The 26,746-nt window shown below is 40.1% G+C and overlaps 1 protein-coding gene across 1 annotated transcript in view; it reads left to right on the forward strand.

Moving 5' to 3' along the window:
* The first annotated feature begins 378 nt into the window (after positions 1-378).
* LOC115470753 (ephrin type-A receptor 6) overlaps positions 379-26,746 on the forward strand; it is a 426,374-nt gene continuing 400,006 nt past the window's right edge. The window contains exons 1-2 of the mRNA XM_030204259.1: positions 379-496; positions 7,964-8,299. Of these exons, the coding sequence (XP_030060119.1) occupies positions 484-496; positions 7,964-8,299 (349 nt within the window). The 5' untranslated portion in view covers positions 379-483. The remainder of the gene's footprint in view (positions 497-7,963; positions 8,300-26,746) is intronic.

Genomic DNA, 26,746 nt, shown 5'->3' on the forward strand with positions numbered 1-26,746 from the left:
AAACTACCCACCCTTTGCTGGATTCAGGATAAGAGAGATCAGAAAGCAATTTCAATCAGTAATCCTGAAACCAGCAGACTTTCAAACATGTCTTTCTCATTTCAGACTGGTGGAGTTTCTACAATTTTTCATCCTATTTACATTTTTGAATGTTAGCATTGTATTCTTGGTTGACAGGCAGCACTGTCTAAATCTCAAGGTACATTAACGGAAAAGGAGAAAGCAGTAAAAAAAAAAATATATGATGAATGGACCATTTCAAATGCAATAGAACCACATCAGTCATTATTTTAACATTGTTATTAAATAAACAAGTTGTATTCTTTTAATCTCGTTTCAGCTTGCAGGCCCAGTTTCTATAAAGCTTTTGCTGGAAATGTAAAGTGTTCCAAGTGTCCTCCGCATAGTTTCACTTATGGCGATGCAACATCTGTCTGCCAGTGTGAAAAAGGTTACTTCAGAGCAGAGAAAGATCCACCCACAATGGCATGCACTAGTAAGTCTAATTTTCTTCTACATTTGGAGTTCTTTCTGTGAACAGCAGAAAAATTCACATTTCAAGTGAGGTTCACAACCCTTCAAGGCATTTATGCCAGGGATCACCATATTTTTCTAGAAAAGCACACATAGCTCATTTCAGCATATAGGAGGGCTGGTGTTGGGGGTAAGCAAGTATACTAAGGGGAGGAGTTATCAACGTGAACTACCATTGATGGGTTATTTTACCACAAGGTCATGTTATTTTAGCACAGGGTCTCATTGCATAAAATTGAACCCTGTGCTAAAATAGCACAACTTGTGGTAAAATAACCCATCAATGGGAGCCCACATTGATAACTTCCACCTTAAGAGTTTGGTCAGTGGGGAAGTGAGGAGAGGAGGGTTCTCAGAGTTTATGGCCATGCTATAGGTCCATTATCTTCTCTTAGAACCAAGGAATCCTGCCACCTGCGTAGCCTTTGCTGCTGTTGTCCATAAAATAAAACTTCTTTCACAAACTAGTTTCAATTGCAAGCAGAAAAATTATGGTGGGCAAAAAAAAAAAGGATTCTACTGTACAAACCAAGCTGGCAGGCCATAGTTTGGAGACCCTTGTTCTATGCCATAGATGACAGCTCTTAGTAGAGTTTATTATTTATTTGAAAAGATTTTTGATTTGCCTGTGATCTAATATCCTAAACAAGAAACAAACATCAGAAACAATATCCATTTGAAACCAAAATTTCTTTCTCCTTTCTTACTGTATTCAGATAACCAGGACCTTAACTCTATCACAACTGAGTTCCATTTTACTAAGCCAGCATCTAGTTGAGATATATGATTGGCTTAATGTTCTCTGGTGCTTTTTATTATAGAAAACTTGATTTCTAAATATATCCCAATAAATAATTATGAGCCTAGGAAACCCTGACTGCTTTGCTTACAGATTTCTGCATGGTTGTTCTTTGTACCAAGATTTTTTTTTCTGTGTGTTATATAATCTTGGTATAATTTATAAATGATAACGAAGCAATCAGGCCACATTCATGAAAAGGCCCGGTGGCACATAATTTACTTGAATTTGAGGATTAGAATAAATTGTCCCTCTTTGTTCCAAGTTGTAAATCTTACTAAATGATTCACTGCATGTCATTACAGCTTAATATTTGCATGAAATCACAGTTTAGCCAGAATAATTTAATGGCAATTAAAAAGCTATTTAATCGTCACGCAAATTGTCATGAGGGCTCTTGAGTAAGAAGGGTGTCTGTTCTTCCAGCATCTATAGGCAGGCACGCAGTTATATTCTTTGCAAACACCCCAAACATAATTCATGCATTTTTTCTTATTCATTTGATTACAAGCAAGCATTAATTCATGCTTTATGGTTTTACAAATGTAATAAACAAAACAGAGAAAGCAAGATGATACCTTTTTTATTGGACTAACTTTGTTTAGCTGTCAAAAGTAGCCCTTCTTCTTCAGATCAGAACTAAGCAAATGTTGATAAACAACAGTATATATAAGTGAAACATCAAAACATTCCAATGACAGTCTCATAGGAAGAGGGTGGGGTGGGTAAGGTGAGAAACATGGGAGCTGGGTGGACAAGAGAGGGAGAGATGCATGGTAGAGAAGAGTGTGAAAAGCAGAAGTATTTTAAGGTTTACAATGGGCTAGAAAACCCAGATCTTTGTTAAGTCCTATCTGGTGGATTGTCTTAAAGTTTCCTTTTAGTATTCTAATCATAAAATCATTGATACAGTGTTCTGGTTTTGTAAAGTGCTGTCCCACAAAGGTAACATCCTGGTTGGCACTGGCATTTTTCATATGATGTCTATGTAAATTAAATTTTGTCTTTAGCATCTGGCTTGTTTCTCCAATATTTTGACACCCACCAGTACTTACCTTATGTATCCCGATGGGGACCTCCATTTCACTAAAGCTTCGTCAGGGAAAAGGAAAGCACAATAATAGTCTTCTTGTGCAAAAATAACCCATTTGGAGACATTACCCTGGAATAACAATATGGCTTTAGAAAGTAGAGTGACACTTTTAGGACACTGTTTACTAAGCTGTGCTAGAGGCGCGTTCGCGTTTCACACGCTAAGCATTAGCACATGCTAACCATGTAGATGCCTATAATATTCCTATAGGTGTCTACATGGTTAGCACGCACTAATTTTTAGCATGCGCTAAAAACGCTTGCGTACCTTAGTAAACAGGGCCCTTAATATTTTGGTAGAAAAGCTATTTAACTTTTACCATTAAATATATCAGTTTAGGAAACCTACAGAAATGTTGCCAAGTCTGATCATATTTCTTTTTAATACAATCATATTTTATGATTCCTTCTGCCAAAAGGTCAGAATCCAAATAGATCCAAGGTGAACTAGATTTTACTTTGCCTCATTTATCACTGGGTCAATGTAGCTCTGATTAAAAGGTCTAAGTAATGTCACCAGCATGGAGTCTCTCCTCTCCTGGCAGAGCTTGAAAACTGAAACAAACCTATTATAACTCGAGAAGGCAAATCTTGTCCCTTAGTACTGCAAACAGACCTGATTTTCAGAAAATTCACACAGAATATGTATGAGATAGATCTGCATTGAACATTAGGCTGTGAAAGCAAATATATTACATAGAGTTTTGGATACTGTGAAAACTACACTGCAGTTTTCATGAATCACAGTTGTCTACTCCTGTTTTAACTGTTTATCATTAACATTTCACTGTTATTTGGTATACCAAAAATCAGGAATGACACCATATGAATATCAAGGGAAAGAATGTTCAAATCTAGTGCAATCAATGCAGGCATTCAAATGAGAAGGAACAGTAAGATGTTTATGCTGAAAATAATGCAATTGTCTTATGGGAGTATATGATACAATTTCACTGTAAAGAAAAGAGAGCAAAGTGGAGTAATAAACGATGATTAATAGTAAGTAATTTGAATGGAATTTCAAAGGAAATCAAAGGTCAGTGTTCTTCATTTAGAAGAGGGGTAACCTTATCACGTTTCTTAGCTCCAACAAGTAGTTTCATTGAGGTGTTCTGTATGAATTACAGTCTTCTAATATTAGATATGTTTCAAGCTCTGATACAAAGAATTGCAGTAGTTCAAACTTCAAATGATGAGAGAGTGAATGAAGATACATAAAACTTTCACACTGAAGGACAAGCAAATGGAACAAATCTGTCATCGTGTGAATACATTTTCAGCAAATGAGAAATGTGACAAATGTCAAACATGTATCTACAGGGCCAATAAGAAGCTTTCTAGAGTGCTTTAGTGAAATCTATACACTCTGAATGGTGGGCATTTGAGAGCTGGTAGAAGGCTCTTGCCAAGAAAACAAAATAGTGTCTGTCATCAAGAGATTCATCTTTAACCCATTAATTGCAAGACAATCAGCAATTTTGTCAAATTTCAAGGATATTTTGTAGAGAAGTCCAAGGGGACAAGAACCTAAGGGCAAAAGTAGCTGAATATTGTCAGCATAGATGAACAACGTGAATTCCAAAGACTGAATGAGAAGGACTAGAGTGGACAGAAACATGCAAAAGAGAATAAGGCTAAGCATGGATCCCTGGAGTACTTCACAGGGCAGACAATGGTGGGTAGAATTGAAACCAGACCAATATACCTGAAAGGACCTGTGTTCCAAGGAGGACCTAAACCATACTAGAACAGAACCAGAAAGCTGAAGATCCAAGATCCTGTAGAGCAAAAGGAAATGATTAACAAGGTCAAAGGCATCTGAAAGATTTAGGGTAAAGAGGAGGATCTCACAGCCTTTATCTAGGTTAAACCGATCACAATCAATCAATGTAAGCAGGGCCCACATGCTATATTGATGCTGAAAGCCAGTTTTCCTGGGATACAGGGTATTGATTTCATCTAGGTAGAATGTGAGTTGCTTAACCACTAGCTTCTCAGTAATCTTAGATATGAAAGGCCGGTTAAAAATTGGGCAATAATTAGGTGAATAACCAGTTTCTATTCAGAAGGAAACAGGCAAGTCCTAAGACCTAGTAGTGACTATAGAACACAGATAAGAAAGGAATGGAGGTATAAACTTATTAAGCAGGTGAATAGGGAGGGCATCTGTAATGGCAGTAGAAGAGTACATAGAAGAAACTATTTTCTCAACCTCGATGGAATTTGGCAGGGTGAATAAGGAAAACCCATTACCATTAAGATGAGGCACTACAACTTCAGATAGCTCCAGATCAGTGTTAGGAAGATCATGAGAGGAGATAGAAACAGAGGAAGCAACAGGCAGTGGAAGCAGTGAGGCATGAAGATCGTCTTCTGAACAAAAGCTAGCACTAGGGAGTCAACAGTGAAGTTGAAAGATATAGGTGGAACAGTTAAGGGGGTGTTTGGTTTACTAATTAACCAAAATAAATAAGAGGGATTTGAATCCCAATTCATTAATGAGAAGAAATATTCCTGTTTACCTTGGTGATACTCCATCGATAAATACTAGATTTTTAAATTGAGTTAGGTGGGATGCAGATTAGGATTTCAAGTTGATGGAGTTGTTTCTTCATTAAATGTAGACCTAGTAGAAACAAGGATGGGGCTGTGCAAAGTGTTATGTCAAGTATGGACATAGACAAAGGGAAGGAGTCATAACTTTCAGGGAAAGCATCACAATGTAGTGTGAAGGAATCTATGTTTCAGTTAACGGTTCTCTTGAATTTCTTAGAGGAATGGGTGGGAACAGGCAAGGCCAATTTAAAAGACCATAGGAAGGAAATAAGACAAGGGACAACAGTTGATCTAATGGAACTAACCAAAAGGACAGAATTGATAGAGGTAATGAGGAAATCCAGGATGTGGCCAGCAATATGAGAAGGCATAGTAAGAAGTTGAATTAAAACAGAGTCATGGTCTTGTACGAGGGCACCACTAGGATCAGATATATAGAGATTAAAGTTCCCCTAAAGGATAAGGATAGAAAGGCCCAGTAGGTAAGTTGAATGAAATAATTAAAAAGTTTGAACAGAGACCTGAGACACTGGAGGGGACTAATAAATGAGGAAAAAGAGCAGTGAGGGCCTAGTAGGCAAAAGGATAGTTCCTCATCCACTAGTGATGGGTGGGACAAGGTAGAATGAATATAGAGGTCCTCAGAATGAACGTAATCCCAACCAGTCCCCCAGATGTGATTGGAGTATATAAAGTAGTAAACAGAAGGGCTAATCTGGTAAAGGTGACAAAGGAAAACATCAGAAAACCAGGTCTCTGTAAGAAAAAGATTATCTAGTAGGTTATGGAATAACTTGCCATCATGTATGAATTGGAAAACTACAGTGCAGGGCATGAGCAAGTATGTGGCATATTCCAAACATATATATGTTTCCCATTTCCTTGTACATTGCATTGAATCTATGGGATAAGCATTTAATAAATAGAAACAAATGAATAAAACAGGTTCCTGAAAGTTATATTAAAAATATTTTATACTTGCCATAACACTCTATGCTTTATAAAATTATAGTTGGTGGAATAAGTACAGAAAAGTACACCAACATTTTATTCAATTCACTGATGACATAGTACTAAGCAAACAATGTAGCTACATTCAGTTCATTACTTGACAATATATTAGGGTCTTTGTGATATCTCTTATTGGAGCAGCAAAAGATAGCAGTGTTAATGAGTTTTCCAGATCACATAGATCTCTTCTTTTGATATCAAAGCTAGCTGGTATTGATACCGATTACGTTGTTGAACTGAAGCTTATCTTCAGTACACTTTTGGGGCTACCTCAATTTCAGTTGCTCTGCAACTGGTTTGCAATTCAAGCTATAGTCAGTAAGCATAGTCATCTTTTCTATAGAGAAATGAAAACTAATAAAAGTGGAATTGAGGATTGGCCTAGTAGTTAGAACATCAGGCTTAACATTCAGAGGTGCCTGGTTCAATTCCCACTGCTGATCCTTGTGATCTTGGGCAACCCTTCTATTGCCTCAGGTACAAACTTAGATTGTGAACCCTTCAGGGACAGGGAAATATCTAGTGTACCTGAATATAACTCACCTTGAACTACTACAGAAAAGGTATGAGCAAAATCTAAATAAATAACAAAGGGCCTATATGTAGAAGACAGTGTGACATAGAGTGTTTGATATTATGGAATGGAAATTTACAGTATCTACATCTTTCTACCACTGAAGCAAGATTATCCTAAATTTGTAACAGCATAAAGACAAAATTATTTAGTAGGATCATATTGAAACTACTAACTCTACCCCTTGCTGCTATAATTATGGTTATCATTTATATGACAGTCAATTTATATGACAGTCATTCTTTCATCAGGCAAACGACAATAAACAGAATTTGATATAATTAGAAAGCAATTACCCTCTAGGGTTATTACAGTACATTAACATTTTGTTACATCTCTGATCTATCAGTTGCATCAGTGCTTTGGATCTATCTGATGCTCTTGATATAAGATCTGACGGATTTTCACAAAATGTTCATCACTTTAAAGATTCTGGAGTCAACATAGGTCAGTGCTTCTCAGCCCTCTCCAGAAGACACTCCTATCTAGTTAGATTTTCAGGATTGCTACAATGAATATGCATGAGATTTCCATACAAAGAGTTTCCAAAGTATGCAGATTTGTCTTATGCATATTCATTTCCTAAAAACCTAGCTAGCAGGAGTGCCTCCAGGAGAGTTTTGGAAAGCATTTACCTACAACTTTGGATTTTCATGCTGCTGCCAATTAGCTGAAACGTTATTCTCCCTTTTTATAAATACCCCCCCCCCCCCCCATTTACAAAGCAGCGTGGCAATGCTGACACAGCCCATTCAAAGGCTCCCTTTAACTAAACTGTGGTAAATAGTGACCTGCGTTAGTCTGGGCGTATGAAATTGGCACGCAGCGGATAAAAATATCTTTTTTTAAATGGGGCAGTAAATGGCTGTGCACTAATATTAAAAGTATCGTGCGGTTATCTACTGGCTGAGCCCTTACCACCACCTATTTAGTTGGCAATAAGGGCTCACACGCTACTCATGCGGTAATCAGGCAACGAGCATCAATGTGACCGCACTGCTGATTACCGCTGCCCCTGCGGTAGAAAATAGAAAATTATTTTCTACTGCAGGAAACTGCGCATGCCAACTTCAGAACTACCGCCGAGTGCCCACACTACCCTGGCTGTATGGTCAATTTGGCGCACGCTACCCATGTGGTAGCCATACCACAGCTTAGTAAAAGGGCCCCAAAGTGAATTGGCTATATCAGCATTAACCCACAGCTTTCTAAACAGGGGGGTTAGAGTTTATTTTGTCCTAGAAGTCTGTAGAAATGTTGAAGAAAGAGTAACTTTGATATCTGAATAGGACTTTACCTTGGCCTATAAGTTCAGCTTCTATGGAGTTCCATTGACATTCTGCATCCATCACTTGTTGATTGACATTTTTCTCTTTCTCTCCTTCCTTTTCTGTCAGAGCCCCCTTCAGCCCCAAGGAATGCAAACTTTAACATTAATGAAACAGCCCTCTTTTTGGAATGGAGCCCACCAAGTGATATGGGAGGGAGAAAAGATCTCACCTACAGCGTCATCTGTAAGAAGTGTGGATCAGATCCTAGCCAGTGTGAGCTATGTGGTGGAGGAATTCGTTTCATCCCTCGACACACAGGTCTAACTAACTCATCCGTGACTGTACTTGACTTTGTGGCTTATGCAAACTATACCTTTGAAATTGAAGCCATGAATGGAGTCTCTGAACTGAGTTTCTCTCCTAAGCAGTTTGCGGCCATCACAGTTACCACAGATCAGGAAGGTAAGGCTTGTTATGAATGTGATCTGTAATTGTCAGCAATGGATCCAAAATGAATACAATGTTTTACAATGGGAGACCTAGACAAAATGGGTTCATAAGATTGAAAACAGTCATCAGAAGAGACAATGTACTCAAGGACAGTTTATATGGCAGCACTTTGATGTTATATATGATGATGATGGAGTATATATATGTTCTATAGTCTGTGTTATTTTTAATATGTATCTTTTATGGAAGCTGCTTAGGGCCAGATTCTATATATGGTGCCAAGAAAATTCTTATGGAAAACATTTCCTCCTAAGCGTGTTCTATAAGGGGCACCTATATTTAGGTGTGGTATATAGAATATGCTTAATTGATATGCTAGAACCTAAAGCTATGCGCCTCCATTTGCATCAGTGAAAATGTGGTGTAAATCCTGGCATGTAGATTTAAGCGCATTGGGTCATATTCTATAACTTTGTTTGTAAATTTTGGAACACCCATGAAATGCCCATTTCCCTTCCTATAACCATACCCCTTTTTGCCTGCGCACATTAGAATTTAGGTACAGTGCATTACAGAATACACTTAGCAATATGATTGGATTTTGGCGCAGAACACTAGGTGTGTTATATAGAATCTGGAAGTTAGGGTATAAGCCGGTTAGAAGTGCTTAAAATAAATAAATAAATAAATAAATATTGTTTAACATTTTATAAAAGTCCTACCCAGGTTTTAGATCTGTTTTACTGGGAATGTAAAAAAAAAAAAAAACAGTAACTACACTACATTCATTTCTCAAAACGTTTTATGATGGAGTAAATCATTTAAACAGTCACCAAGTTGTGATCCAAGACAAAATTGTTTCTATGCTAAAACTGTAAAAGTGAAACAAAACAGTAAAAACAAAAACTCTGAAAACGATAAGGCTATGTTTTCAAAAGTATGCTTCCCATAGTATTTCTTATGATGATAAGAAAATATGAAAGTATACAAAATATTGCAACGGCCAGTAGTGCACATATGATTTGTCTCCGCTCACCAATGGAACTGTGTATTTGCAGTGAAAACAAGGACTCTTTTTTCAGAATCTATTAGAAGTTTTAGAAATTTCAGTAAAGGATTGCTGTTGGATCAATACATGACTTCTGTGCATGTGTGAGAACTCTTCAGTAATTTAGAAAATCTTTTTAAAAAATTGTCTAAATTTATTTTTGTTCATTTTTTTTATTAACTTTTTATTACAGCATAGTTTTTTTTCTTTTTACATATAAAATTTGAGAGGTTAAGATTAAATGCTTTTCTCATTTTGGGAGGAATAATCAGAGTACTTTACATAAATAAACTCTTATTTAACCACATTAATCATAGGCTGATTATTGCCCCCACACCCTGTATAGTTAGGGACATTGTAAATGACAACAGATAAGGACCACAGTGGTCCATCCAGTCTGCTCAGCATGATATTTATGGAGATATAATCAGTTTAGTTCTATTTTGGGCTTAACCATTCTTCTGTGCAGATTATCTTATGGTTTTATTGCCATCCTTAGGCCATTAAGAGATTCTTTATGTTTATCTCATGTCCTTTGCAATTCCATTACCACTTTTGTCTCTATAATTTCCTTCTGCAGTCTATCAATATATCCTCTATCCTTTCTGTGTATGTATGTATGTGTGTGTGTGGGGGGGGGGGGGGGGGTATGCTTTTCTTTCTTTCTTCTGCCTCAGTGGAGTTTTATATCATTAATCTGCCATTTCATTCCTTTCAAAAAAGTTACTTTATACACTAAAAGGTGCCCAAATTTGGCCGCTGAAAAAAGTGCCATTCTATAAGCGGCGCTCCAAGTTGGGCGGGTGATAGTGATAGGAGGTCAGAAAATAGCCTTGTGAGGATCTCAAAACATATGAAGAGGTATAGGAAGTGGAAAGCCCGATCAGGCCTATAGAGAGTTCACTATGGGCAGCCCTTTGAGTCAATAGCAGAATTTTAAATTCAATCTTTTATTCACTGAAGCCCATGGTACAGACATAGGATTGATCTAACATATTTATTTATGATTTACTTTGCAATGCTTGTTATACTGCCCTTTGCTGGCAACATCATTGTGGGCAGTTAGACACATAAATGATAATATTCTATCACATGCACACATAACTGCCTTACATGACCCTGACTCACGCATGTCCCTCCCACATCCACACCCCCCCCCCCCTCTGGAATTTGAACATTCATCTTAGAGAATAGCAACTAAGGGCAGCTGCTCATGCAACTGCTAATCAGTGCCAGTTAAGGCCAATTGTATCCAATAATTGGCTGACTTTATTCTGTAACTTATGCACACTAATTTTCATATGCTTATATATCTCACAAATCTGCCACAGCTCCACCTAACCTCTACCCTTGGGAGTATATAATATGTAAAAGTATATATGGTGTTGGCAGTATATATGTTAACATTTATTTACAAGATCCTATTTATGTGCAAAATGATTTTATATGTAAAAAAAAGATATAACAATCTTTGAATGTGCAGTTCCCCTCTGTGGAAGAACACCTCAAAAATTCAGCATTCTCCCCCACAAACAAAAACAGTTTCCAATGCTTATTTGATATAGGCAAATGTTTGAGCTGTTGGCCACTAAAACTTCACAACTCCTGCAAGTTGTTTGACTTTTTAGGTGCATTTTACTCAAGCGATAGTGGCTGTTTCCGAGGATTATCCATTTGTATGTTTCCATGCTTGTATGAACAAGCATATACCTACCACTAGGATCAGAAGTCAGTAGAGTGGCAGGAAAGACAGATCCCCTGCAACCCGAAAGTTAGTTCCACAGGTAACCCCCAACTCCTGTGGCACACGTAAAGGATGATCTTCACTGTGCTGATGGGGCTCCTGTATAAAATAGAGGAACAGTCAAGGCATGGAAATAATCTCTGAAGTCTGCCACTGGGAACTCAGCACCCACTGGTAGATGAGGATGGGAGAAACTGCTGCCATGGCGAAGATCTGCAATGCCTGTAGGCTAAAGCAAATCCACTGCAGGAGTGAAGGAACCAGTCCAACAACTAAACAAGGTTATAGGAAGCTTGGGGAGAAGAGGAGAGGGAGAATGCAAGGGAGAGGGAAGGGAGAGGAGGGAAATAGAGGGGAGGAGAGAGAGTACATGGGGAGGGGACAGAAAAGAGAGGAGAGTGAAAGATAGTGAAAGGGGGTGTGACAGAACAGAGTGTTTTAAGCCTGTAAAACTGCCTTAATTATTCTTGAAGAGTATTTCTCTAGTTTGGCCAGCAGGTGGTGAATGTTTATGTTTTGAAGTTGCTACAGAACTAAGGCTGTTTCTTTTGTTTAAGCCTTTTGGAAAGGCAGTCTGCAGTATACTTTCAAAGATTGTTGTTTTGGGCACTGATTGGCCCAGGTGCTCATTTTCATTTGGATTTTACTGGCTTTTTCCCCAGTCTTAGCCTGGGAGAAGAAAGAGACAGATATCTTTGCTGAGGCTCAGTGAACAGTTATATGTCCTGAACTTCTCATATACTTGTTAGAAAGTAAATATATGTTTAATTAGTGTTATAATTGATCCATATTTCAGTTACCTATTATTGTTTGCTGATTGCATTTTTTGTTCATTGTTCAATATTTTTAAGACAATAAACACTGTTCAGTTTATTGACTGTGCTGTCTGGACTGATAAAGAATCCTGGTGGTTTGTGTGTTGGGTCTGTGAGTGCTTCATGGGGACTGTTGGATCACTGAGAGTATGGCCCTAGTAACCTAGAAATCACTGGGGATAATTTGAGAGTGGGAGACTTGCCCAGAGGCAGTTAGGAACCCAGTTGGTGGGAGGAGGGTGTACTAGTGTAGAACACAAGTGGCAGGTGCAGGCAGTCATGAGCTGTGCTGAGAATAGACCCTATAAATGGCTGCAGGGTAACCCTAGGTGGGTGGCTAGGCATTTTGTGACAGAGGGTCCATAAAGGGAGAGCGGAAGTGAACACCTCCTATACACTAGGAGGCACAAACACGCATTTCCATTGTCACAATTGGATGACAGCAGCTTTTTGGGGAGGACCAAGGATCCTTTAGCCTAAAATTTTCCTGCCAATATATTACAGCTTGAGCTTTCTAATACTCAGAAATTACCAGGACTTAAAGCATGACCCAAGGTATTCCATTCACAGTTTAGTGTTAGTCACCAGTATCTAGATAATAGGACACTGGAGTACATGATTGTGAACATTTTTGGACAAGCAAGAGCAACACCAATGAATCAAGAACAGTACAGAACTGGCAGGCAATCTGGGACTAGTTCAGACTAGGAGAACAAATGTAAAAATAATAAATAAGCACAGGTCAGTAACAGAAGATAAAAGCAGCAGTGCATCCAGGAATTCATATGTGAGACCTATCAAAGGGCAAGGCAGAAAGGGAGTTCTCAGGTTTAAATATCTTCAGGGAACCAATCAGAGCAAGACTCAACACCAGAATGGCTTGTGATGCTGAAAAGGGTAGGAGGAAGTGCATGCTTCTTTTGCAAAAAAGGTATCCCTGAGGGTATATAATAGTCCCCTCCCCTCCCCTCCCCTCCCCTCCCCTCACCACACGCACACACACATACACACCCTACACTTTCCAAATAGTTACAAATATACATACCATTCTCACACATACATATACCCCCCAAAACCTTGACATCCTAACAAAACATTTTTACCACATTTCATAAAACTGAGCCCCCCCCCCCCCCCCCATGTGAGGTTTAGAATTGAGGAAGGAGAAACATGTAATTGTGTTACACTATAAAAAGGCAATTCTATATCCTAGGCACTCATTTATATATGTTACACACATAAATGTTGATAATACTAGTTTTCACACATGTACACTCACACACAATGGGCCTAGGGGCATAGTCAGCTCTCTGATTTTGGGGGGGCCCAGGTGTGGACTGGGGAGGAAACATATACGCATCCCCCCAAAGAACAGTAAAAATCATTTGCTGGCAGGGATGCCATGGGCCCTGCCAGTCAAAGAAATTCACTGCTGAGCCGTTCCCCTCCTTTCTCTTACTGCTGAAGGAAACAGGAAATCATTGTCTTATCTCCAGCCACCGGCTTCAAAACTCCCTAAGCATACTCAGTTCTTGTGTGAACTGAGTATGCACAGGGAGTCAGAGTGTCGGTGGGTGGAGGCATGCCACCAACTTCCTGTTTCCTGCTGCACCAATAGGAGGAGGCATGCAGCTCAGCAGTGAATTTCTTTAGTTGGCAGGGCTTTGGCATTCCTGCTAGCCACTTAACAGGTGCTGCAGATTAGGAGGGAGCCTAAGCCAAAAGTGAGAGGGCCCAGGCCCACAAAACCCCACTGTGGATACTCATTGAATGGGTCTGATAGTCAGCTGGCAGTGATCAGCGGTTTGCTAACCGCCACTTGCATTACACTTGCATATTCAGTGTCAGGCCATATCCAGACTCTGGCATTGAATTTCTGGGTATAGGAAACCAGCAAAAATATAGCCGGTTATGGGGTCCTTTTACTAAGCTGTGGGAAAAAGGGACCTGTGCTGGCAACAGGGCCCATTTTTCCTGCACACCAGGGCCCTTTTTACCACAGTGGGTAAAAAGACCCCATGGCCATGTTGTAAGAGAACTCTTACTGCATGGGCATACGACAAGATAGCCATCCATTGAGGTGGTGATAAGGGCTCCTGCACTATCCTGGCAGTAACCAGGCAGCATGCAGTGATGCCCGATTGCCACCAGGTTGCCGCCGCACAAGCCATTTCCAGGAGTTTTCTTTTCCCTCTGGAAATGGCATGTGCTCAGAGCGGGACTACCGCCAGTGGCTGCATTGGGCTGGCGGTATTCCCGAAACAGTGAGCAGTAAGCCCACGTTGGGCTTACCTCTGCTCTGTAAAAGAGACACTAAGTATGATATTTGGCACTTAACCGGCTATAAAGAGCTGCATAAAGATAGGACTGCCTTTTATGTGGTTCTATTTATATGGTTAACTTTAACTGGTTAAGTGCCGAATATCACACTTAGGGCCCTGTTTACTAAGGTCCGGTAACGTTTTTAGTGTGTAAAAATGTTAGCGCGTCTATAGTGCGGCTTAGTAAATAGGGCCCCAAATTGGTTAAGTACATAAGTATTGCCATACTTGGAAAGACCAGAGGTCCATCGAGCCCAGCATCCTGTTTCCAATAGTGGTGAATCCAGGTCACAGATACCTGGCAAGATCCCAAAAATGTACAAAACATTTTATACTGCTTATCCCAGAAATAGTGGATTTTCCACAAGTCCATTTAATAATGGTCTATGGACTTTTCCTTTAGGAAGCCGTCCAAACCTTTTTTTTAAACTCCGCTAAGCTAACCACCTTTACCACATTCTCTGGCAACAAATTCCAGAGTTTAATTACATGTTGAGTGAAGAAAAACTTTCTCTGATTCGTTTTAAATTTACTACATTGCAGCTTCATCTCTGACCCCAGAACACCTCCAAAGTAGCCAGTTTCAGGGGGCACTACCCGGACATTTTCAGCAGTATTATCTGGTTAAGTGCAATGGAAAATGCCCGTAGCCTCGGACAGGCAATTTAAACAACCAGGAGCTTTCCTGGCCATTTAAATCATTTTGAATATTGGGGACATAAATTCTAGTATGGCACCTACAAATACCAACTTAATGTACACAGTGCATACTTGCCATGGCACATACACAAGGGAGGAGCATACGCAGGACATAGGCGGGAGTTCCCACTTACATGCGTAACTTACTGTGAGATATGCATGCCCCTCCCACACTTAGACATATGCACCTATAATAGCTCTGTGTGTGCTGTAAGCATACATGCCTAAATTTTTGGTGCTTTGATAGCAAGTTACATTTATACATAGAAATACTAGTATTCTGTACACTTACACACGTAGACTATATTTAGTAAATGCCCTGTCCGCCCTGTAAAAAAAGCTGATAGACTGCACTTCTTGCTGGAATAGCATGGATGAGGAGTGCTTTGTAAACAATAGGCAAGGTGGAGTTTAAGTTCCTTCTAGTTCAGAGCAGTTTGGGGTAGACACTGCTGGGTGGCCTCTTTGGAGGCTTCCATTTGAGATGTACTACCAGCATTAACATCAAATCTCTGTTCATTAAGAGGGTAATTTTCAAAGGCAGTTTCACAGGTATTTTACCATCCTCACTTTAATATTCCCTTACCTCTTGTTTGTCCTGTTTGTCTGTCTTAATTAGATTGTAAGCTCTGTCGAGCAGGGACTGTCTCTTCATATTGAAGTGTACAGCGCTGAGTACATCTAGTAGCACTATAGAAATGATAAGTAGTAGTAAGTAGTAAATGGTGCTATTTTATAAATGGTTCACTGAGTTCTATAGAATATTGCCTAGTGGTGATTTCTGCACCAAACTTTGGGCATGAGGACTTTTGCCAACTGAAACCTTGGCGCATAAGTTAGGCATTGATCCTCTGTATTCAGTAATACTGCGCACATCATTGGTGAATGCCCCTGACCCGTCCGGGCCCTTTTACTAAGCTGCATAGACACCTACATGCGTGCCAGTTCAGAACTACCACCCAGCTACCACGTGGCCTGAGCGGTAATTTCATTTTTTATCTGCACTCACTATGTGCCCCGGAAAATTTCTGGCATGCGGCACTAACCAGGCAGTAATCATCACTGTGTGCATGCCGATGATTACTGCCTGATTAACCCATGAGACCTTACCGCTAAGTAAATGGGTGACGGTAAGATCTCAGGCCCAAACTAGACACGTGCCAATTTTCATTTTCTTGCACGTCCGTTTTCGGTCCCCCCAAAAAAGGCCTTTTTTTGAAGGTGTGCTGCAAAATGGACCTGCACGAATCCAATACACGCATCTACACCAGCACAGGCCAGTTTTTGGTGCACCTTAATAAAAGGACCCTTTAGCAAAATAACTATGGAAATCCAAATTGCTGTGAATTAACGCCAATAATTGTTAGCAGCCAATTATTGGCGCTAACTAGCTTGTTAGCCAATTTGGTTGCATGCACATCTCAGAATAGTGTGCAATTTTATGCACATAAATTTGCACACCATTTATAGAATCTGGGGGATAAGGGATGTGAAAATGCAGGCACCCAGTTATAGAATTTCCCTTTGTGCTGCATGTAAGTGTAAAATGAAACTTAGAACAATGAAAAGTATCATTTTACTATTGTTTGCTGTGTCAAATGAATTCTTATAAGAAAAGGTTTTTAGTAGCAGAAATGCTTTGAAACATAGTCTTACATTATTCATCCTTAGATGTCTGGAACATTTTAACAGTGCCTTTTTTTTCTCATTTAGGATATAAGCTTCCTTTTCCCCACTTTTTGTACCCCAGTGAATACAATGCATGAGGAGATGAGCACTCAGAAATCTGTAATATTCTGAACCTTAATCGTTCAATCCCTCATTCTTTTCTTACGGGTTTTTGAGTACTGCTGTTTCCTTGAGCAGCCAACACACCATTATTCCCTGCTAAAGAATGTGCATCTCTGTTCTGTGAAGACTTGTGTTGCCAGGGGGCACAATGTTCTTTTAAAAAATTGTCAGTTCTCGACAGAAACTCCAAAATTACATGTTTTCTTTCTTCCATGTGCAACTTGGTGAATTTTCTGCAGTAGCAAGTGTTCTCAACAGGAGTGGAGGTACACAGGGGCAATACCCATCGATCATGTTCTCCACACTTGGCCTGTACAAATAAATACACTCACTGTGAACTTAAGACCACTGTGCAATAGGAACCACTTTTTTTCAGTGAGATCTTTAAAGCTCTTCCATAAGGCAATAATTTACTGACGAAGAGGTAGAAAAAAAAGAATTATTGTCATCACTGAGGGGAATAGACAAAAATGCTCCATGGACCACACCTCGAGTACTGTGTGCAATTCTGGTCACCATATCCCAGGCAACGAAAATTATAAAGGGGATGGAACGACTTCCCTATGGGAAGGCTAAAGTGGCTAGAGCTCTTCAACTTGAAGAGATGGCTGAGGGGAGATATAATAAGAGGTCTATAACATATTGAATGGAGTGGACTTGAATTGCTTGTTTACTCTTTCCAAAAATATTAGGGCTAGGGGGCACACAATGAAGCTGCTAAGTAGTAAATTTAAAACAAACTGAAGAAAATATTTCTTCACCTAACATGTAGTTAAATTCATTGCCAGAGAATGCAGTTAGCAGTTAGCTTAGCAGGGTTTTAAGACAATTTGGCAAGTTTGCTAAAAGAAGAGTTCATGAGCCATTATTAAGATGGACTTGGGAGAAAGCCACTGCAAATTCTAGGATAAGCATCATAAAATCTGTTTTGCTTTTCTGGGATCCTGCCAGATACTTGTGACCTGTATTGGCCACTGTTGGAAATAAGAGACTAGGCTTGATAGACCTTCGGTCTGTCCCAGTATGGCAATGCTTATGTTCTTATGTAAGTGAATGTAGAGCCTGACCTCTTAGAATGTTTGTTAAATCTAAGTGCTAAGATGGTATATCAGACTTTAAAGTGGCACAAAATGAAGCAAAGAGTTGTGTTATGTTCAAATATTGCTCTGCTTGTGATCATAAGCCCAGCACAGTATGTGCCCTGTAGTCACTCAGGAGCTTAACTTAGTAAATCAAACACATTTCAATTAGTTAGAGCCTTTTATGGTCTTTTATTCAGAATCTCTATCGATTCTTCTCCTAGGCAGGCTAGGATAGAAGAGACTGCAGGTTTAAACTTGTGACTTTTGTAATTAGAAACCTTTTTTCACAGACCTTAATTGACTGACATCTAAGATTCCTCTGCATGACTGACTGCTTTTCGGAATTTGCCTAAATATTTCTGTTAGGTTTGTCATTAAAAAGGGGGCAAAACATGCTACTATTGCTTTTGTTCACTATATAAGTAAATCAAAGACTTTTGTGTATAAGGGGAAACTTTTAGTCAAATGCAGTAAAGGACCACATTAATCATGGCCAGCCAGTCTGAAACAAATTGCATGTGCCCATGTCATGACTTTGCAAGGAAACCTTTAGGGACCGTGTTCAAAGTGACGGACGTGCTAAATTACAAGTGAGTTCCCTAGATGTTTGCTACAGGGTCTTTAAAGCAATTACATTGGTAGAAGGTTGATGTAATAAACTTGCCTCCTAAACCATTTCTTCCATCAAGAGTATATAAGCTGTCTCCTTGCCATTGTCTCAGACTCACATTTTTACAATGTTTTATTGCTGACATTAGAATGCACAAATTCTATTATGTTTGGGGCATGCACGGATAAAGTGTTGTTTTGCGTCATTCATGTCATTTCAGTTTTATGTTATCTATATAGCATATAACACATGCTGAAACTCTTTTCATAATGCTAAAATTGTACTACATTTGTTACAATGATATACACGATGCCATTTCAGATGGGAAATGTTATAAAATGATATGACAAGTACCCTTGATTATTTTAAATTTCATTTTAAAAACAACAGCGCATCCTTACCCCCAAATTCTATGAATGACACCTTAAGCTGTGTGCGCTAATTTGGCCGCATGGCTAAATGCACGCACAAATTAATTGATTAACAAGCCAATCAGCACCGATAATTGGTACTTAAGTAATTAGCAGCACTAATCAGCTTTAATTAGAATGTACGTGCACAACGTTCTAGACATATCCTATAACGCGGTGCATATAAATTCTAATGCGTGCAACTGAAAAGGGGGCATGGCCATGGGCGTGGAATGGGTGGGTTGTGGGCTTTCAAAAAACTATGGGGCTCTTTTACTAAGGTCCGTAGGTGCCTACGTGTGTACAATGCACATCAAATTAGAACTACTGCCCGGCTACCGCGTGCCCCACGCAGTAATTCTAATTTTTCCACACACCCGATACGTTTGGCAGAAAATATTTTTTAGTTTCTTCAACATGGCACTAACGGGGCGGTAATCAGCAGTGTACGCACACTAATGATTACTGCCTAGTTAAAATGAGAAACTTTATCGTGAAGTCAATGGGTGGTGGTAAGTTCTCAGGTCCAAAATGGATGCACGCCAATTTTTATTTTGCCACACATCCATTTTCGGCCCCCCAAAAAAGCCTTTTTTGCAGACATGCTGAAAATTGACCGGCAAGCATCCAATATATGCACCTACACCAGCGCAGGCCATTTTTCTGCGCACCTTAGTAAAAGGGCCCCTTTGCGCACTATTATGGAATACACCTGAGCTGCGCCTAAATTAGGTGCAAGAATTTTGGTCTGGTTTTAGGTGGCCTAAATGGGTGAGCCTAAATTTTAGTCGCAAGAACAGAGCATGAGCATTTTTTATAAACTATGACTAACTTTAGGCGTAGTTTATAGAATCACGCTAAGCATGTGATTTTTTGGTGCTGATTTTTAAGGCACCATTTATAGAATTTGGCTCTTAGTGAATATATTCAAACTTTTCATATTTTTCTGAGCCTCAAAGCAATTTTCATGATACAATATTATAACATTGTTCAGAAAGGGCAGGTGCTCTTGGCTAAATTACTACCTCCATTACCCAGGTGTGACCTTGAACAAATTGCTGCTTAAACTTAGTATGTAAGCTCTTCCTAGAAGGGAATGGGAAACAGGATACTGGTCTAGATGGATTTTTAGTCTGTCCCAGTATAGCGATGCTAATGACTTTCTAATTTTTTTTGTTGCCTTGACAATAAGAATGGAGCTGTGTAAATAAATAGTTATACAAGTAAATACAAAGTGATATACTTTGCATTCAATATTCATTTAACTTAAAACTATGGGCGCTGTTTACTAAGCAGCACTAAGGATGCATTAGTATTTTTACTGCATGCTAATGATTAGCACTCGCTAAATGCTAAGTCGCCCATAGGAATATATGGGCAACTAGCGTTTAGCACATGCTAATTTTAGCGTGCACTAAAAATTCTAGTGTGGCTTAATAAACAGGACCCTAGAAGTTTTTTCAAGACAAAGGGCCAGATGGGCTAAAAGGTTGTTTACACTGACACAAAGAAGGGCATTTTTGAAAGAACATCCAAGTCAGAACTGGAACATTCTGCTCACAATATCCAAAAAGAGTCCATCTAACAGCAATTTTTGAACAGGAAAGACATCCAGATTTCCTGTTCTAAAATGCATGACAAGAACGCCCTTATGCTGGAGACGTCCATTTTACAAATGGAAATGTTTAAATTATAAATGGGGGAAACAAGGCACTGGGTCCTCTGTCTGTCTGACAGCATTCTTATTAAAATGGTCACAAAAAAAAACATTCTTGCTAGGGTTACCATTCGTCCGGATTTCCCCGGACATGTCCTCTTTTTGAGGGCATGTCCGGGGCGTCCGGCGGGTTTTGCCCGCACGCATGTTTGTCCAGATTTCTGGACAAACGTGCGTGCGGGAGGGCGTGCGGGAGGGCGTGCGGGAGGGCGTGCGGGAGGGCGTGCGTGCGGTTGCGCAATCCATCAGCGCAGTGGCTCTCCCCTCCCCTTCCTTACCATCTTCCCTGGTGGTCTAGTGACGTCTTCGGGGCAAGAAAGAGCCCCCTCTTTCCTGCCCGGAGCGCTGCCTTGCCCATCCTCCTTCTCGGTCTCGGCTGGGGATTCAAAATGACCGCCGAGAGTTGAAGTCTCGCGAGGCCGCTTCAACTCTCGGTGGCCATTTTGAATCCCCAGCTGAGACCAAGAAGGATGTAGGCAAGGGCTCTTTCCTGCTCCGAAGACGTCACTAGACCACCAGAGAAGATGGTAAGGAAGGGGAGGGGAGCATGTGATGGGGGGAGGGGAGTATGTGATGGGGTGCACGGGGGAGGGGACTATGTGACGAGAAAGGGGGCGGAATGAGGATACTAAAGGGGCGTGGTAGTGGGCGTGGCGGGGGCGTGACGTGTGTCCTCTTTTTCAGAGGACACAAAATGGTAACCCTAATTCTTGCTGAACAGAAGAGCAGCTCAGTGGTTAGTGCAGTGCTCTCTAAATCAAAGGACATAGGTCCAAATCCTATGGTAACTGTTTTTTTAGGTAAATGTGATCCCTCCAAGAACAGAAAAAATACCTACTGTCCTTGATTGCATACCACTTCAATAGCCATCAGGCTTACAGCTATCTTATATCTTTAGATATAGTAATTAGTTTTCTGTTTCTGGAGGGAGCCCCAGGAAAATTTAATTACTAGAGTTACAGTGGGGTTTGAACCTGTGTCCCTTGGCTAATAGTCCACTAGGCTACTCCTCTAACTTGCTTGCCGCTTTGTTCCGAATGGCTATAATACAGGCAGCTGACACAGAATCAGGTTTTCCTTTCCAGTTTCACTTTCAGGGGAGAGGGATGGAGACAGCAACCACCAGATGAGTAAGGAGGGGACATGTCTTAATCCTGCCAGTGTCCAGCTGCTCAATTAGAGAACCTTTTCGTAACCTGGATGTGTCTGAATCCGGTCCAGATAAAGACATCTTTCTCTTTAGATATGGACGTTTCTTTCCAATGAAAAATCACTGTTAGATGTCCTACTTTTAGGCCCTCCCTAATCCCATCCAAAGCATGCTCACAACACGCCCCTTTGCTATTTGGATGAACTACCGTGTGAAATGTCCAAATTCTGACTTTCCAAAATTGAGATTTGGATGCTTTTACAGATGGACTCTTTTTTTTAGGCATTTTGAGATGTTTGCTTTGAAAATAAGTACTATAGGAACCTGTAATAACAGCACTTAACAAGCAATAATGATCACTAATTGGCACTGATTAGAATGTAGGCACACAAGTCACAAAGCTTATTCTGTAATAATGTGCACTGAACTTCTAATGCAAGCAGGTAAAAAGGGATGTGGTTATGGGTGGGGAAGTGGGCGTTTCATGGGTGTTATGAAATTTACGCACCTAGTTATAGAATATGGTCAACTACACCTAAATGTACATGCTGAGATGTACACCATATTTTCATTGGTGTAAATGGATGCATGTAGATTAAGGTGCTGAAATATCAACTAAGCATATTTATAATCGGTGCCTAAATCTACGCACCGATTATAGAATACACTTATTCGGCACTGATTTCAGTGACAACTTTTTAGGTGCCATATATAGAATCTCCCCCTTAAGGGGAAAGTCTCAAAAGGTCACTTAAATTAAGGCTCTTGAAGTTCATGCACTAACCCCCTAATTCTATAATCTTGCTCGCCCATACATGCTAAGGTTCTAGAATACTGCTAGTTGCACATGTAACTTAATTGTTAAATTAGGGACCAATAATTGGCTACAATTGGAGTTAATTGGCGATAACTGGCACTGATTTGCAGTTGTGTGCACAACTGTACTAAGGGCCCCTTCTACCAAGTTGTGCCAAAAGAGTGTCGGCCCGTATTTTACACGTGCCCCAAGGCCCCCTTTTACTGCACCTGGTAAAATGGAAGTCTCAAAGAAGAATCAGATGATTCCTGGGGGGAAAACTAAGATGGCTGCCGCACCAGTCGGTGTTTGAGACGCTCAGCGGACACGAACCAAAAAACTTTTCTTCAAATTTATAATGCCTCATACAAAACGCAAGGCAGTGGTGAGAGTAGTGCCTCCACCTACCTCAACCTCCTCTCCGGTTCAAATGCCGATTGAGCGCTTCTTCCCGGGTGTTTCCAGATCTATTCGGGGAGTGGATCCCATTGCAGGAGTCTCCGGGGAAGCGGAAACCCTGCTGGGAGAGGAAATCTCCCTGTCTCCACCATCGATATCGCTGATCCCTCCTAGCCCGGCATTGCGAGTGACCCTGGAGAGAAACCCCGTCGATCAGGAAGTGATTTCGACGAGGGCGTCTGGTGAGGACCCAGGCAAACAACCGATAGTCCGGGGCGTTGCGGGAAGCGTTCCCACGGCAGCGCAGACCTCGGAGGTGTCCCTGGAAACCCTAAAGGCGATGTTAGACCAGATCACAGACACACTTCAGAAGACGTCAGGTGATGTAAAAAGCCTTAATACCAAATTTGAAGAAATGAAAAATACCATAGACTCTGTTAAAAATGATTTAACAACACAAGTTCACTCTATAAAAAAAGAAGTAGATATCTTGAAAGAATTTAAATGTGTAGTTTCTAAAGACTCCTTAGATATTCGACGAAAGATTGAACAAATTGAAAACTTTAACCGGCGTCTCAACCTCCGTCTTTTGAATTTTCCTATAATAGCAGGGGAAACACTAACGGATACTTTTCATAAATATTTAATGGAAATTCTCCATATTCCTCAGGCGGCAATACCCCCTATAAATAAAATATATTTTATTCCTCAATCTAAAGATGGACAGCAAGACCTCGGAAAAGATACCGCTAATTTACAAAATATTTCAGAAATATTGGAACAATCCTCTGATATAATTATACACAGAGCCACGGTGATTGTTGCAATGGTCTTTGAACAAGATTACAATAATATTTTAAGATTATACTTCAAAAATATCAAAGCTCAATTCCATGGTATTAAGGTTTGGATCTATCCTGATGTGACAAAAATGACTCAACAAAAAAGAAAACAATTTCTTGCTTTGAAACAAAAAACTATAGAGATTGGAGCTACTTTTTTTCTAGCATACCCATGCAAGTGTGTAGTGAAATTGGGTCAAACAAAATATAATTTCTCTTCGCCGGAACAACTGAAAGTGTTTCTAGAAGTTAAAACAGTGAAATAAGTTAATTCTGGAACTCACAGCCTGTATTTTATTTAAACATGAGTGCCTATTTAGGTCCAGTTTAATTTGCTTAATGCCTATATAACTTCTCTTACTCTTTTCCCCCCCAAGCTATTATTGGGGTCTAAGAAAGGTTAAATTTATTTGTATTTATGTTTGTAATTATACTCATTATAATTTTCTTAATGACAGAAATGTAAATTTCTATTTTAAATGAGAATGTTACAAATTCTTGAAATTATATATTTCTTTACCTGTATTGCTTTAACAAGGTTATCCTTGTGAATTATAAAAAAAAAAAAAAAAAAAAAAATGGAAGTCTCAACATCCTGCAGGAAATGGCCATGCCGCAAGTAAAGCACTTGCCATGTGGCCATTTTGGGAGGGAGCCCTTACTACCACCCACTGAGGTGGCGGTAAGGGCTCCCACGTTAACCTGGCGGTAACCGGGCAGCCTGAGGCACTGCCCAATTACCACCAGGTACACTCCAGAGCTACAAAAATAAATACATTTTTGTAGCACTGGAAATGACGGCGCTCTAGGGCATACATCTCAGCACATAGATTTAGGCGCACTTAGTCATATTCTATAACTAGGTGCATAAATTTTGGAACACACATGAAATGCCCGTTTCCCTCTTTGCACATTTTTGCCTGTGTGCATTAGAAATGATGGTGCACTAGGGGTGGGAAGTTCCACTGGGCTGCTGCGGTAGCACAGCGGTACTTCCTGTGTAGCGAGTGGTAAGCCCATGTTGGGCTTACCACTGCTTAGTAAAAGGAGCCCTTAGTTGTTATTATCTAACCATAGTGCATACTTTCTTTAGCATGCAACTCCTAGTGGGAGTTTGGAAGTGGGAAATCCATGGGCAGGTCAGGGGCATGGCTAATACTTATGCGCTAAAGTTATAGAATACTGTAGATACGTGCATGACAACAGTTGGGCATCAGCCTATAGACCAGCCATTAAGGTAGAGTAAGTGCTCATACCTAAAGTTAGACTTATACTAGTATTCTATAATGATAATTATGCACCTTTTGTATTTAGCGCGCACACTTTAGGGGCACCTAAATTTAGGTAAAGTCTGTAATGGCAAAAGAAAAACCCAAAGACCTGCAGTGGGATTTGAACCAATGCTCCCTGGCTTTCTATCTAATGCTCTAACCATTAGGCTATTCCTCTACTCCACATGAATATCTAGGCTGTCATTTTATAACTCCTTACCACCCAAAATAAGAAATAATCAGGAATATACTATTTTCCGCAAAATCCTCAAATCATTCCTATTCAAACAAAACCTCACAAAGAACAACCATATCTCAAACAACTAATTATTACCTGAATTGGTTATTACTCTATTTACCAATAACTTTCTCTTTGCTTCATGTACAATTTCTCATTCATAATAGATTTTCTAAATGTTAAACATCCATAGCTATCCCAGTATGTTTATGTTACTGTATTGTAAAATTGGATTCTTACAACAAATTACTTTATGTATCCTATATTGTTTATTGTAAGCTACACTAAACTCAGACTTGTTTGGGATAATGCGGGATATAAATGTCACAAATAAATAAATAAATAAATAAATAAATAAACATGGACTGCCACAATGGCGTCCATAACCTTTGGTTTTCCCAGTTCACAGTATGGATGTTTTAGGGTCCCTTTTACAAAGGTGCGCTGAAAAATGGCCTGCGGTAGTATAGATGTGTGTTTTGGGCATGCGCAGAATCATTTTTCAGCGCATCTGTAAAACATTTTTTAAATTTTTGCTGAAAATGGACATGCGACAAAATCAAAATTGATGCGTGTCCATTTTGGGTTTGAGACCTTACCGCCAGTCATTGACCTAGCAGTTAAGTCTCATGTGGTAATCGGGCAGTAATGACCTACGCGCACCAAATGCCACTTGTTGCACTTAGCTGACATATGCCAGAAAATAAAAATTATTTTTGGGGCGCACATACCGAATGCGTGCCAAAAATGAAATTACTGCATGGACCACTTGCAGGCTCATTTTCGAAAGAGAAGGGCGCCCATCTTTCAATACAAATCGGAAGATGGGCGTCCTTCTCACAGGGTCGCCCAAATCGGCATAATCAAAAGCCAATTTTGGGCGTCCCCAACTGCTTTCTGTCGCGGGGATGACCAAAGTTCATGGGGGGGGGGGGTGTCGGAGGCATAGCGAAGGCGGAACTTGGGCGTCCCTGACACATGGGCATTCTTGACCCATAATGGAAAAAAGGGCATCCCTGACGAGCACTTGCACGACTTTACCTGGTCCTGTCTTTCTTATGAACAACCCACAAAAAGATGCCCGAACTGAACAGATGACCACCGGAGAAAATCGGGGATCATTTCCCCTTACTTACTACTACTACTACTACTATTTAGCATTTCTATAGCGCTACAAGGCATACGCAGCGCTGCACAAACATAGAAGAAAGACAGTCCCTGCTCAAAGAGCTTACAATCTAATAGGCAAAAAATAAATAAAGTAAGCAAATCAAATCAATTAATGTGAACGGGAAGGAAGAGAGGAGGGTAGGTGGAGGCGAGTGGTTACAAGTGGTTATGAGTCAAAAGCAATGTTAAAGAGGTGGGTTTTCAGTCTAGATTTAAAGGTGGCCAAGGATGGGGCAAGACGTAGGGGCTCAGAAAGTTTATTCCAGGCGTAGGGTGCAGCGAGACAGAAGGCGCGAAGTCTGGAGTAGGCAGTAGTGGAGAAGGTAACAGATAAGAAGGATTTATCCATGGAGCGG

This window comes from Microcaecilia unicolor, chromosome 5 (genome assembly GCF_901765095.1).
Source record: "Microcaecilia unicolor chromosome 5, aMicUni1.1, whole genome shotgun sequence".
NCBI classification, from domain to species: Eukaryota; Metazoa; Chordata; class Amphibia; order Gymnophiona; family Siphonopidae; genus Microcaecilia; species Microcaecilia unicolor.